The 13501-nt window shown below is 39.2% G+C and overlaps 1 protein-coding gene across 8 annotated transcripts in view; it reads left to right on the top strand.

Moving 5' to 3' along the window:
* TACC2 (transforming acidic coiled-coil containing protein 2) overlaps positions 1 to 13501 on the top strand; it is a 152782-nt gene that overhangs the window by 111653 nt on the left and 27628 nt on the right. For 3 of the 8 annotated variants that reach the window (XM_074875455.1, XM_074875459.1, XM_074875461.1), the window contains exons 5-10: positions 363 to 1683; positions 5071 to 5106; positions 6584 to 6644; positions 7692 to 7899; positions 11755 to 11816; positions 12652 to 12767. In XM_074875455.1, coding sequence (XP_074731556.1) covers positions 363 to 1683; positions 5071 to 5106; positions 6584 to 6644; positions 7692 to 7899; positions 11755 to 11816; positions 12652 to 12767 — 1804 coding nt within the window. The remainder of the gene's footprint in view (positions 1 to 362; positions 1684 to 5070; positions 5107 to 6583; positions 6645 to 7691; positions 7900 to 11754; positions 11817 to 12651; positions 12768 to 13501) is intronic. The other 5 variants (XM_074875457.1, XM_074875460.1, XM_074875462.1 and 2 more) reach the window with 3 other exon arrangements.

Below are 13501 nucleotides of genomic sequence, written 5' to 3' on the forward strand. Positions count from 1 at the left end.
TTCTGGTATTGGGCATATTTAGCATGTTACAGTAATAGCCATCTCTTTAACTAAGTGATAATTACTTTAGGAGAGATGCTCTAGAGGCTATTGCAAATGCATATTTTGTGTTTTCATGAAACTTGCCTTGAATCCTTTTCTGGGGAGAGCAGAACAGAACTATTTTTTTCCCCTAATCTAGTTCATATATTGGAAGTGTCACTTTGGTTTGTATGTCCTTTAATCATTGCTTAGTCCATTTGTATGATTTTAACCCTATATTTTTTTTTATTTGTAGTAATATTAGATTACAGTAAAAATGATTAAGATCCAGTTTTAAAAATGTGTTTAAAATTCACTGAGTTTTCTGTTTGTTCCCACAGGATTATGTTCAGAAACTGTACCCGTAACTGATGCGTCACACAGTGAATCAGCTGAAGAAAGCCCTTTCCGTCCCCCTTCCCATTCTTTTTCCACCGTCTTCGATGAGGACAAGCCAATAGCCAGCAGTGGAACTTACAACTTGGACTTCGATAACATTGAGTTGGTTGATTCTCTCCATGCCTTAGGACCGAGCTCTCCAGAATCGAAGAATCGTGACCCCAAAGTGAATGTTCGAAGAAAATCTACTGATTCAGTCCCAGTTTCCAAATCTACGTTGTCTCGATCTCTTAGCTTGCAAGCTAGTGATTTTGATGGAGCGTCTTATCTTGGCAACAGCGAGACATTAGCACCGGCAGCAGATGTGTATGGTACTGGTTCAAGTAGTGCTTCTAGTACCCTTAAGAGAACAAAGAAGTCCAGACCAGCTTCCTTAAAAAAGAAGCAGTCAGCAAAAAAATCTCTGGATGCTCCACCAGTGAAGGAAACACCACAAGAACCATCTGACCTTGGCCAAGCAGCTTGTGCCCCAGGTGAGGATAAAACAGTATCCGAAGCAAAGGCTGACTCAGTAAAGCCCGAATGTACTGAACCTTCTAAAATCTCTGCTGAGAAACAGGAGGCCCCACCTGTGCCTGAAGGATCCCACCCTTTGGATCCAGAGAGTTTTGAAGGGATTAGTGCATTTAGCACTGGAGGCAGCAAAGTACAAAACTCTCCCCCTGCCAATAAGAAAACACTACCTCTTACAACGGCACCAGAGGCTGTGGAGGTGACTCCGCCTGACACTGGAGGACAAGAAGACCCTCCGGTCAAAGGCATTGCGGTGAGGCTGGAGTTCGATTATTCTGAAGAAAAAGGGGTGAGTGAAGACCAGCAGGAGAGTACTCCTCCTCCCAAAAAAGCAGGTAAAAAGCCTGGTGCTAAAATGCCACTACGGAGGCCAAAGACTAAAAAGTCAGTGGAGAAGCTTGACAATGCTCCAACCACACCAACCAAGTCACCCACGGATCCAAACGAAATCCCTATCACAAAAGGCTCTTATACTTTTGATATTGACAAGTGGGATGATCCCAATTTTAACCCGTTCTCCTCTAGTACGAAAATGCAAGAATCGCCCAAACTGCCTCAACAAACGTACAGTTTTGAGCCAGACATGTGTGAGGACTCTATTGACCCTTTCAAGTCTTCTTCTAAGATAGCCAGCTCGCCCTCTAAATCTCCAGCTTCCTTTGAGATACCAGCCAGTGCCAATGAAACAAACGGAACTGAAGGAGACAACTCAAATAAACCTGCAAAAAAGAAGAAGACGCCACTAAAAACGTAAGTTAAAGGGCACAGATATTTCTAAATTAGAAGAAGCACGTTCCTACCCCTTAGCACAGTTACACGGGCTTTAGATCTGAATAGAGAAAGGAAGATGACATTGAGTGTTGGTAGCCACACAGCTGAACTCATGCTGGGGGTCTGTATGTGTTCTCCCTCAACCTGTTTCCTCAATAGCTTGATGTTTCCAGACCAAAGGGGAGAACCAGGGCTACATCGAGCCAGGTTAGGCCACCAGTCTGGCAATTAGATCTTTGAAGTCTTGGGGCTCAGTGTAGCTTCGAATCTGATTAAGTCCCAGTTTTATCAATTTTGTGCCAAATTTTCTGTGACCTCATCTTGGGAATCTGATACTGTTGAAGGTGATCAAAGTGTTCACACCAGTAAAGACTATTTTATGAATCATAGTTTTTGGGAGTGGGATGTGAAATAGTAAGGCAATGACAAATCTCCTATTGCACACAGCAGGAAGGTGGTTTTATTTAGTGACTTACGGCATTTAAAAGAAAATAACCTGAAACAGAAGACTGCGGTATTGAAATATATTTTTTAAAATACAAGACTACAAAATGTGAAAAATTCCCTTTCTGTGAAAGAGCTTACAATTCTGCAGAAGGGTTTAAAGTTCCCAGACAGCTACACGTTAGGGAAATATCCAACTTTTAGACACACTTGACAAATTGCAGGGTAAATTCTCTAGCTTGTTGTATTTAGATATTTGGTTAAAAACCTCAATGGCTAGTTGCATTGATTCCATGGTTAACTTGCTGGTGTGCATGTTACCTTATCTGTTCAGACATGAATATTTTGAGTTGGTAATCAGTAAGTTTATATCCCATTTATCTGAAACTGATATCCGGTGTGTATCTATAAGAAAGTATCTCGGTGCATGTCCTTTTATGGTTTAAATGTTTCAGCTGGCTAACAAAAATGTGACTAAAAAATTTTAAAAGTCTGGCAATTTGAAGATAACCTGGTAAATATAAATATAAAAATTTAAATATAAAATATAAATATAAATACAAAAGATGACCTCCCTTACAGAGTGAGATGGAGATTATTCAGCTTTTCCTGAGCAGCCTGCTGCCCTCTAGGCTTCTTATTCAGGTCCCTTGCCACATTTGAGGAAGCTTGTGCCATTTTTTTCTTTCTAGGGGCATTTCTGATTTATGGAAAGTACAGACCACTGTATAGTTGAGTTGTTTTTTGAGGAAGGAGCCTGTTTTTTCTGATGTTGCTTCTTTTTGAGGTATGCCTGAAATGCAGCTGAAATTAAGGTGGGAATTAAGATGCACGATAAGCTGAAATATTTTCCAAGCCTGCAGTCCAAAGGAGTTTGGTCCAAACCAAGAAGACTTAAAAGACTGACTGCAAGAGAAAAACAAATTTTAATATCACCAATTCCTTAAGTCTGATACTTGCAGCCAGCCAGTCTCCCTCTGTCTTCCAGTAGCTGCAGTGGAGTTGACAGACCCCTGGCATAAACCTCTTGAGTCCACTCTGCTGTGAATATTAGAATGAATTCCAAAGTTGTTAATTTAGGGGCAACATGAGCTTACAAACAGTTTGCTAAACCACCTTTGTCCTTGGGAAAATTCATCACTGGAAGGCCCTGTCCCACAGTCACAAAGTTCAGGGCTGGTCTTTATCATGGTGGAAGAAGTGAAACTACCCTAGAGCTGGGCTTACAGGTGCTTGGGTCAGGAGGCTGCAGGAATTCCCAGCCCTTGCTTGGGACTGCTTTCACTGCCTTGTGTTACGTGTCTGCTCGCTGCAGCCCCGTAACCTATTTTTGCAAGTGGTTTCTAACAAAGAGGAGAATCTGCATATTAATACACAGTGCAGCCTGCAGCCGTAATACTTTCTGGAAGAAAATTAGGCTAAGGCTTGTTGGGGGATGTCAGGGGAAACAGTGGCTTCATTTGTCTCTGCCTGTCTCTGGTCTCTGTTCTCCATGAAAGGGCCCTCGGCGTGGTTCCTCCATGGGGTCCAGTGCAGGAGAACCCCTGACCAGGCAGGGAGATGGGGTGTAGGACCCTCCTTGGCAGTGCTCCCATGGTGGGACAGGAGGGAGAACCCAGTGCAAAATGCTTCAGCTCCAAGGGGCAGAAAGGAAGTTGTTTGGGTTAGGAAATGATACTGTAATATACCAGAATTTCTAAAATTAATGGACAATTTTGCAAAACCAGGAGTTTTTATTAGCACTGTTGAGGGGTGCAGAAATAAACCTCTGTGGACCAGTTCGAAAATGTGTTCCTCATATGGAAAGACTGTGATTTCTAGATTAGACCTATGGGAGGTGAAGAAGCCAGGCATGAGTTTAAGCCATTGCTAAGCTGTACTACTTTGAATTTGTGCCATATGCTGGGTTTTACCTGTGTTAAATCAATAAAAATAATCAGTTTTTATTCTCAAATGAAACCTGCAGCAGTCTAAGCATTGACCTCCATGTGAAAAGATGAGATTTTTAGAAGAGATGTCAGCTCAACGCAAATTACTCTCTGGCCGTATACCTAAGTGCTGAGCTGTTTTGAGGTAGATCATATTGCTCAGATGATGCTGAACAAGGAGCAGCTGGTGCATCCCGAGTGCCTGCTTATAGTGATGAGTAAAAATGGGTGGCTTTTATAGACATTGCTCTCAAAACTGTTGGATGATTGGAGGCTGTGTTTAGAAACGCAAGGTGCCAGCTTTCAGGAGCATTGCACGTGAGAAGAGCCAAGCAGAATCTGTCAAGCATATGAGTAGATGAAAACTTTTCTTAGCCTTAATTGTTTGGCAAGGTTTTCTTCTGGTTTTGGGGCAATCAATTTGTTCTGTCAGAACACAAAGTTAGGTTTCAGTAAGAGCCAAGGTAGATGAGATTTAACGAAATGTCATTTTCTTTCTTGAGTTAGGTAAATGATTTGAAATGGTCAAGTAGCTTTTACTGTACTGTTGTAACAAATCAGCAGACATGAAGAAACCTTGCATAACTGTGCTCTTTCCTTAAGTTTAACTGCCATTCAAGAACAGTTTTACATCCCATAAAATAACAATTACGGTGTTTTGAAAAGAAAGCAGGTGGCTACCACCAGGGAAGGCAAGGACGGTTAGTATGTTCAAAAGAACTTAACTTGGAAGCATCAGCTTTGAAAAATGTGTTTTGTAAGATGAAAGTGTGTTAAAAATGTAACACTGCATTTGAAAACATTGAAGGACTTGATGAATATTTTTTTTTCTCCGCATCTATTTCACAATAAAAAGTAGTGGTTAAGATTATACAGGTAGAAAATATGCATGATCAGACTGCCTTAACACATTAACATTAACAGTATTTGTAGGTTTATCTTTTTTGTCAGTTCCTTCTGTCTGTCTCTCTTTTCTTTGTCTTATTTGTCTTAGGATGGTAGAAGATGTGATGTCTGTATGTTCTCTGTTGTAAGTAATTCTAAGCTAACAATTCAAGTTTCCTCTTTGATTTATGGGCTTTTTAATTTTACTTATTTATTTTGCAGCATGATCAGTTATGATTCAGCATGAAGCTTTTATGTTAACTAATTCACCTCACTGGCACATATGAAAGCTATTTTAAGTAAGATGCCCAGCTGTGAATGAGTTTGAGGAATCTATTGCCTCATTATCTGTTTGCCTATCAAAGAAGATCCTCTTTTAAAAAGTATATAGATTTTTTACCCTGGAGCTAAAATATGAAAGTTGTATTTCTACCATTTTACAACAACATTGTACAATGTCTTCTGTAAATACTGCATGAAGTGTTTCTCCTTCTTAAAGGAATAAGTTATCCTAATTACTTCTAAAGCATAACTAGATAATTAGTAGCATCGAACACACCAATTTTCAGCTGTCCAATTTATTTTCCCCTCTAGATGTGGTATTGATTTACCCTCTACCGATTGAAACCTACCATTACAATTTCTAGTGTTGATCTTGCCATCATTGATCCGGGATGAGCTGGTGGGCAGTAATTTTTGCCACTGCATCTCAGTTCAAACTTTTAAGTCTTTATCAGCGGGTTTGCTGTGATATTTTTCTTCCTCTTCTAGCAAGTAACAGAAATGTGCTTGAATAACTCTGACGATATGCATTGAGAGAACAAGTAGATAATTGGTTTGTTTCCTGGTTAGAAAATATTTTTAACGAGTTGTGAATAAACATAAAGGCAACATTCATAATTATACACCAAGACATAATGTATGTTCCTCATTCCTTTTGCCTGACTGAAACCTGTGGGATTTGAAGGGCTACAGTGTCTATGCTCCCAGTCTGCACTGTGAGCTGTCAGGGGAACTGGAAGCAGAATTGCCATATTTGTTGTACATGTTTTAAAGAGGTTCCATTGTGCACATTTGTAACGTTAGAGCTTTGTTCTGGCATCTTGGGAACAGCATCTGCTTCAGCTGCTTTTATGTAGTTCATTGAAAGCATACCAACTTTGTTCTCAGTGATATACGGGATCATTGGAACTTACTGCCCAAGTTTATCACAGTTTTAATTCTCAGGTAAAGATGTGGTTTAGTCCTAATTTTCAAATGGGAAACCGAAGCAGACAGAAGCTAAATAATTTGCTTAAGGCCACTGAGGATGTCTGTGGTGGAGCAGGGATTTGAATTGCAATTGAGCAGCAACTCTGTTCTGTAAATATATGTCAGTAGTCAGCATGAAAAATATGGCACTCCTGCTTTTCTCAGCTTTTGGGGAATTGAGGCCTGTTCCAAGTGCATGACAAGAATATGTACCTATGGCATGTTTTTCTGTGGTGCTGCTGCCTAATGGATGGGATTTTAAAGCAGAGGGCTTACAGAGGTTGCACTGTCTGTGGCTGTCTCTTGCCTAGTGTGCAATGACCTATTTATTGCTGGTATTACCATATTAACTGTTTTAACTTTGTTTTCAGTGATACATTTAGGGTGAAAAAATCACCAAAAAGATCCCCACTATCTGATCCTCCTTCTCAGGTAAAGTACTGCCTTATTTTGATGCATGTAATTTGTGTTCTTGTAGGGGCAAAAAAGGGAAATCTGATTTATTTAATTGTAGAATTGTACATTTAATAATAGAAGAGGTTTTTGTAAAGAATATAAGTGTATTGGTGTCCAAATATAGCACATTGGGCTATAATCATAAGGTATTAACCTTCTGGTCTCTAGAAGCATGTATACAACATGTATTAGATCTAGTATTTGCTCTGGGAATTCCAGTTAGAGTAAATGTACTCTCCTGGAAAATCCTACGTTACAATGGAGCGACAATATGAATAAATACCTTCAATCAGTTGTCTGAAAAACTAGATGTAACTATCCACCCTGGAATTTTTAGATCAGAAAGTAAGACACTAAATGCATCAAATTGCTGGTCTGGAAGGGAAGTAGAAATAAAACAAGTGGGCTGATCTACCACGAACATGTGCTTGGATGGTTTTATTCCTTGTTGTAAACTGCCAGCAGGTGGTTTTCTTGGAAGAGAAGTTAACAAAAGCTGTTCTGCCTACAAAGACCTCACTGCTTTGATGTGGCACAGCTCCTTCCATGCTGCTGTTCGTCTTCCTGTTATCCATCCTACCCTTTTATTTGTGCTGCTTGGCAGCCTAGAAGCAAAGAAAAAGGGTTCGTGACCTCGCAGACCTACGAAGGTTTGCTCTTATGATGGAAGCCTAAAAAGTCAGTTTTGGTAGTCAGAGATTTCAGTCATGGGTGATGTGTGCCATTTATGTCAAGTGCCTAACAGATTTAAGTGGCACGGGATTTTCTTTCTTCCTTGTTATCAAGGCAGCTTTGCAATTCGAGTGTTTATCATCAAAGAGTTTAGTTACACTGGGAAAACTTGCTGCTAGTAGAGTCCTAAGTGAACTACTTTAACATTTTTCATTAAGTGTTTTATACAGAGCTGCAGCAAAGAGTACGGAATTAAAAAGATGACTCTGGTCATGAAAAGAAATTCAGAGAGTTAACTATTCAATGTGTTAATGGAAGATAATAGAATTAATTGGCCCTTGTTTTCTGCAGGATCCCACTCCACTGCCTACTCCAGAAACGCCTCCCGTCATATCCACGGTGGTTCATGCGACAGATGAGGAGAAACTGGCATCTTCAGTGACCAGTCAGAAATGGACCTGCATGACTGTGGACCTGAACACGGATAAGCAGGATTACCCGCAACCGTCTGATCTGTCTACATTTGTTAATGAGACTAAGTTCAGCTCTCCTACAGAGGGTATGCCTTTAAAAGGACTGTCTGCATCCAGCTAATGTTATATTTATTGTGAGAGGGGTTTTGCTTTGTTCGAGGATGTTGGCGTGTACTTTGTTGAATGGAAACCATATGATTTGGGAACCCTAAAAAATTATGCTCTTTGGACCAGTCTGGGAAACTTGGTGCTTAAGCTGAATGTAAGACCCCAATAGTCCGACCTTGAGTTTTCAAGAAAGAGTAGAGAGGAAGCTTAAAGGAAAATGAAAGGGACCTTCAGAGGAAGGCTTTTGCTTCCTTTGTATGGTGATTGTAGACATGCTCTGTGCTCTGTGCATGCTACCTGTTCTCTCTGTGCCTTCACAGGAGACTGGGGTCTGATACTGCTCTCAGTTAGTGCTTTTGGATCCAGAGGCACTGAACTGATTTTGCCTGAGCCCGTTCCTCTAACCTGAATGGGAGAAGGTCCCAGGTTAAAATTCTGCTCAATGTTTGTGTATTGCATTGAGACCCTTAACATGGTGCCTCTCCTCCAAGTTCCTAGGATCCAGGTATCTTTATGCATAAAAATATTCAAGATATCCCCTGCATAAGATGGTTATCATTCACGTGCCGGATAAAATTTCCTTCTAGGTCAGTTTATTAAGATTTTTTCCTGTCATACCTTCCTATAAGCAGTTGTGAGCTAAAGCTGGAAGTTTCTGTTAAGAGAACTGTCATTCCAGGTCTGTGAAATGTGGAAGAATTTAGAAAATTTTCATGTGGCCTTCCTTGGGGTTACCAGAGGGAATACTGCTTTGCAACATCTGCTCCGAGGGCAGATTTTCAGCTTTGTGGGCAGTAAGAATGTATGAGTTTAACTTGGCTTAAACTTTTTCTTCTTGATCAGAATTTATTTTTTTTCCCTAACCTTTCAACCCATGTCCCAGTCTACCATTAAAGCTACTTTATGCCATTTTACAGTGGATCTGAGAAGTTTTTGCCTAACTTGTCTAATTAGGAACTGCTAAGCTTTTAGGTCAAATGTGTTTGACATTAACAGGCACAAATAATCATAGTGGTTTTAATGGCACTGCACATGTTCGTATGGACGTGCTTATGTGTTTGCATGGCCTGGGCTTTTTGGAAATCTGTTGAGTCTTCTGTACAGATAAGTATTTCAGTCTGGATAAATCCATTTAGCTTTATTGTCAAATTACAAATTTTAGACATCAGCTTCATTTGTATTAAAAAAAATTAACTTAAAAGAAATACTTTTTAGAAGATAAGCCCCCCAGATCTGGGAGAATGGAAATTATATGGAAGGAAATGGAACAAAAGAATAGTGAGAGATACTCTAAGGCAATTATTTTAGCTATCAAAGTGGGTAGAAGAAAGTGAGCAAAGCTCCTAATTAAATGCTAATTGTCTTGTCTCATGTGTGCTGCATGGTATAGTCGGAGTTTCAGATTACATGATAATTATAATCAACAATGCTTCCGCTTTTCAGATCTCTTAAAAATAATAATTTTTCCCCCTTAACAGTCTTGTTCCTGTGGGGTTGAGAAATTTTTGAGTAATTCCAGGGCTGTTTCTCAGTGCGAATATTTTTACTCCTCTCAGATACTAGTATGAGTGCTATCCTGTAACCTAACACGGCTTTTGTACAGATACAGCCCAACTACTGAGTCAGCCAATACATCCAGCTCTCATCTGTTGCATGCGCTGCTTATAACTGCTGCCATTTTCGTGTTGCACAGACCAGAAATAAGCAGTGATTATTAGCAGAAAATTCTGATGTTATCTTGCAGCTATTTGTAGGAGGAGTTGGAGGACATCACTTAGTAAGTCTATTGTATGTCTTTACAAAAGATAATTATCTTACTTCATGGGATATCCTGGGCATTTGTAATTTTGAATGTATAGAGATAACCGGAGCCTAAGATTTTGGAGGGGAGATGATGTCTTAAGAGGAGATACCTGCGAGAGGAGGTAGAGTCTAATTGTGCGGGAAACTTCTGAGAGCAATGAGACAAAACAGACTGTGTTTAGCAAGCCATGTTATTCCTTTTGTTTCTAGCTGAAGTATTTCCATCTGTCTCCGGCCTTTTTTTTAAATCAGTAAAGTTAAATACGTGTTGCCCCCAGTTTGGATTGCAACTGCAAAGCTGCTACCAGCCCCGCAGGCAGATGGAAGCTCGCTGCCGACTGTGCCAGCAGAGGACAGTGCCGGTACATCCCCTGCCCTACCCGTGAGGGTGCCTTCGTGCTCGCTCACGGATTGCTCTCTGGGGTCGTAAAGCTGCCCATAAACGTTTGTGATGCACTTCGTTGGGCTGTGTGAAGATAAATGAAATACAGAAAGGCAGTTACTAAACACTGGATGCTGTTAGCTGCTATTTCATGCTTTCTCCTGCAATTCTGCATCTAGTAGGTGGTTTGAATCTCATCCTTCTAGTTTTGGTTTTGCTTTCAGTAGGAAGAAGCTTGTATCTGATACCAGGAGGTTGTCCATCTTGCCTGGCTCCCTATTACTATTAAAAACATATGATGCTAGGAATTTAAACGTGAGGAGCCTGCTATTATAGCATTCTCTTCACTTAGGCGTTTTACTATTAATATCTCCCACATGTCAGGTACTGAGAGTATGAGGCTGTTCCTCTTCAGTGGTTGCTTGACAAAATACATAGACTTGTGGAATTGCAGTGCTTGTACTCTATGGTGCTTTTTATTATACAAAAATTTCGAGCATTGTAAACTCACATTGCACCCTCTGAAACTCTTTTTTTAACAAAACAGGTAAGAGATTGTCATAGGGTGGGTTTGTTTTTAAAGAACAAATGTTTCAATCAAACCATCTTTCTGATACAAGCCCTGCTTTTTAAAAGCTGTGCAAATTATAGCACCTACTTCTATCATAATGTAAATGCTAGTGTGCCCTTTATTAGAATTTATCTATAATGGAAATTAAATTATACAAGTGGTTTATTGAATTAATTTATGGAAACAGAGTAAAATACAGCATTAGGACAAATTAATTACGTTTTTTAATTTTTAAATTAAGATGTAATTGGACAAAGTTTTTGCTTTTATTTGGGTGCAGGAAGGTATGCTCCCTTTTCCATTTTGCTGTGTTTTATCTGTCTGCCTCTGTATCAGCTCCTGAGTGACCATGGATTGGAAAGAAATGCTGGTTATTCCCTCCAGTGTAATTAGGAGATTAGAAGTAGAGAAGCAGTAAAGATTTGCATTTTTATAAGGGTTTAGATTTAGGGTTCTTTATGAATCTTCCTGCCTTAGGCTTTTTCTCTGAAACTAAAATGTGGAAACAGCCCAGTAAGCTGGACTGTTTTCTCACCCGTTATTCAATGAGCATACAAGTATTTTATGTATCTTTTTATGTTAAGTGATACCACAGTAATCCTTCTTAATTAAGAATTTTGTGATAAACATTAAAAAATAGAAATTATTTCATTTCCCAACAGCTTTTAAAATATTTTAGCATACATTAAAGGAAATTGATATCGGCATTACCAGTTACTGTAAAATGTGTTTTCTGTGATAAGATAACATGATAGAGGAAAGTTATCTGTGCTCTGAAAGCACTCTGAAACTTTCTTAATATTCTGGCCCCTGGGGAAGAATCTTCAGCAAATTAGTAAAGCTGAAATTTTTCAGGCAAATTAATTTGCCTGAAATGTATCATAGGTTCACTGTTGAAAATCAGTGAAAATCAGTGCACCTTCTGCTTTCTCTCTGTATATTCTATTTTTAATATCTCATAGAAAAGTATTAAGCAGAATGGGAATGGCCCTTGTAAATGAGAACAGATCTCATTTACTTCTGCAAAAATAATTTCATGGCATGTATTTAATGGCTCTTTTTTTGTTTCTGTTGCAGAATTGGAATATGGCAACTCATATGAAATAGAATATATGGAGAAAATAGGCTCTTCTGTGCCTGTAAGTCCTCACTTTCATTTCCATTCATTTGCATTCCCTTGTCATAATATACTACCTTGATAATGCCATCAGCCTCACTACCCCTTAAATTAATTATAATGTGCCTGCAGCAGATTTGCAAAACCAGTTCCTTTAAATAGGCATAACTGGGGTAAATTGCATGTGCTTTGTTGTCCTATATCCTGTAGAGCTTGTTCCATTTTACTACTTTATTTTTAAGCTAGCATCATAGTAGTTCTTTCTGGAGATTAAAAGCAAATCAGTATTTCCAGCAGTGTAGAGTACAGAGCTGTCTACACCAGCTATTGAACTATTTTAAGAAACTGAGAGTAAAGCTTTGAAGAAGATGGAGGGGATCAGGAGAGAATGCAGAATGAATGTGAAATATGGAATGTGGTACTATACGTTATCAGTTGTTTTGCCTTACTTCTATTTAATTCATGATAGCTTGACTAGATCCAATGGGGGTATATCCACAAGGGAAGTTAGAAAAATCAAGCATGTATGTCAGGTGCTTAAACTGATGAGAAGTTTCAATGAATATTTTAGTAACACTTGCAGTCAAGGGATGCCTCCTGCCTGACAGGACCAGAAATCTGATTAACCCCAAAGTGATAGAAGAAGAGCCATTACAAAGAGTGAACTGTTTAGGTTTTGTTCTTTAATGGTTTCTTCCTTAAAGGGATCATCTCAGTATCAGTTAGCATATATATTACAGTCCTATATTATTAGTTGTCTGTCAAGTAATTTGGTCACTTAAGGCTTCAGTGACCTGAATTAGCTTTAATGGAGAATGGTTGAGTTGCTTAATGAGTCTTTCTTTTCCTGTTGCCAGCAGGATGATAGCACCCCGAAGAAACAATCTTTATATCTAATGTTTGATGCACAGCAGGAAAGCCCAGTCAAATCACCTCCCATCAGACTGTCTGATTCCACAACACCATGCTCAGGGTATGTCACTGCAAGTAAATTCAGCAATGGAAAAGGATGTCAGGGAAATGGGTTACCATCATAGCACGTAGACAGGCAATTCTTCCTCTCTCTGCCTCTGTGTTGCTGAATTGTTTGTTTAAAAATAGATTCCCATCTGTGTACACATATGATAGAGAATAAAGGACAAAGATACAGAAGTTTTATGAAGGGAGGGAATAAGGACATTTATTTCTCCTTCGTATTCTTACTAGAGTCCGTGTGGCAGCTGTTTCACTAGACAATGGCTTTCGACTTGCAGGGTTTTTTTTCTCAGATATTGAGGTTATTTTCATGTCAATCTGGAAATCTAATTGCAACTTTTCACTTGGCCTTTTCCAGATATATTTTCTGAACAAGGAGTCTAGTTCATAAGAACAGGATGTGGGGGTTGTATTTACTTCCAAAAATTTTGCTTGTTAAGGACATCTGTTCTTGTTAGTAAAAGTTGATTGCTGGGAGAGATGTAGGTCACAATGAGAAAGGGGTAAAAAGGCAAGTGAGAAATATTTAAGGAATGTGCATAACATTTCTGATAGAACTGGCTTTCTATAGATGGCTCCAGTGCAGTGCTTTGAAAGGATATTGCAAAGTGTTATGAGATACAATGATATAAAGTTGAGTTGAAACAATGTGTGTGTGTCTGTGTATATATATATATACATATATATATATATACACACACACACCCCCATGAAAGTAATGAAGAGGACTTG

This window comes from Strix uralensis, chromosome 7, assembly GCF_047716275.1.
Source record: "Strix uralensis isolate ZFMK-TIS-50842 chromosome 7, bStrUra1, whole genome shotgun sequence".
Taxonomy (NCBI): Eukaryota; Metazoa; Chordata; class Aves; order Strigiformes; family Strigidae; genus Strix; species Strix uralensis.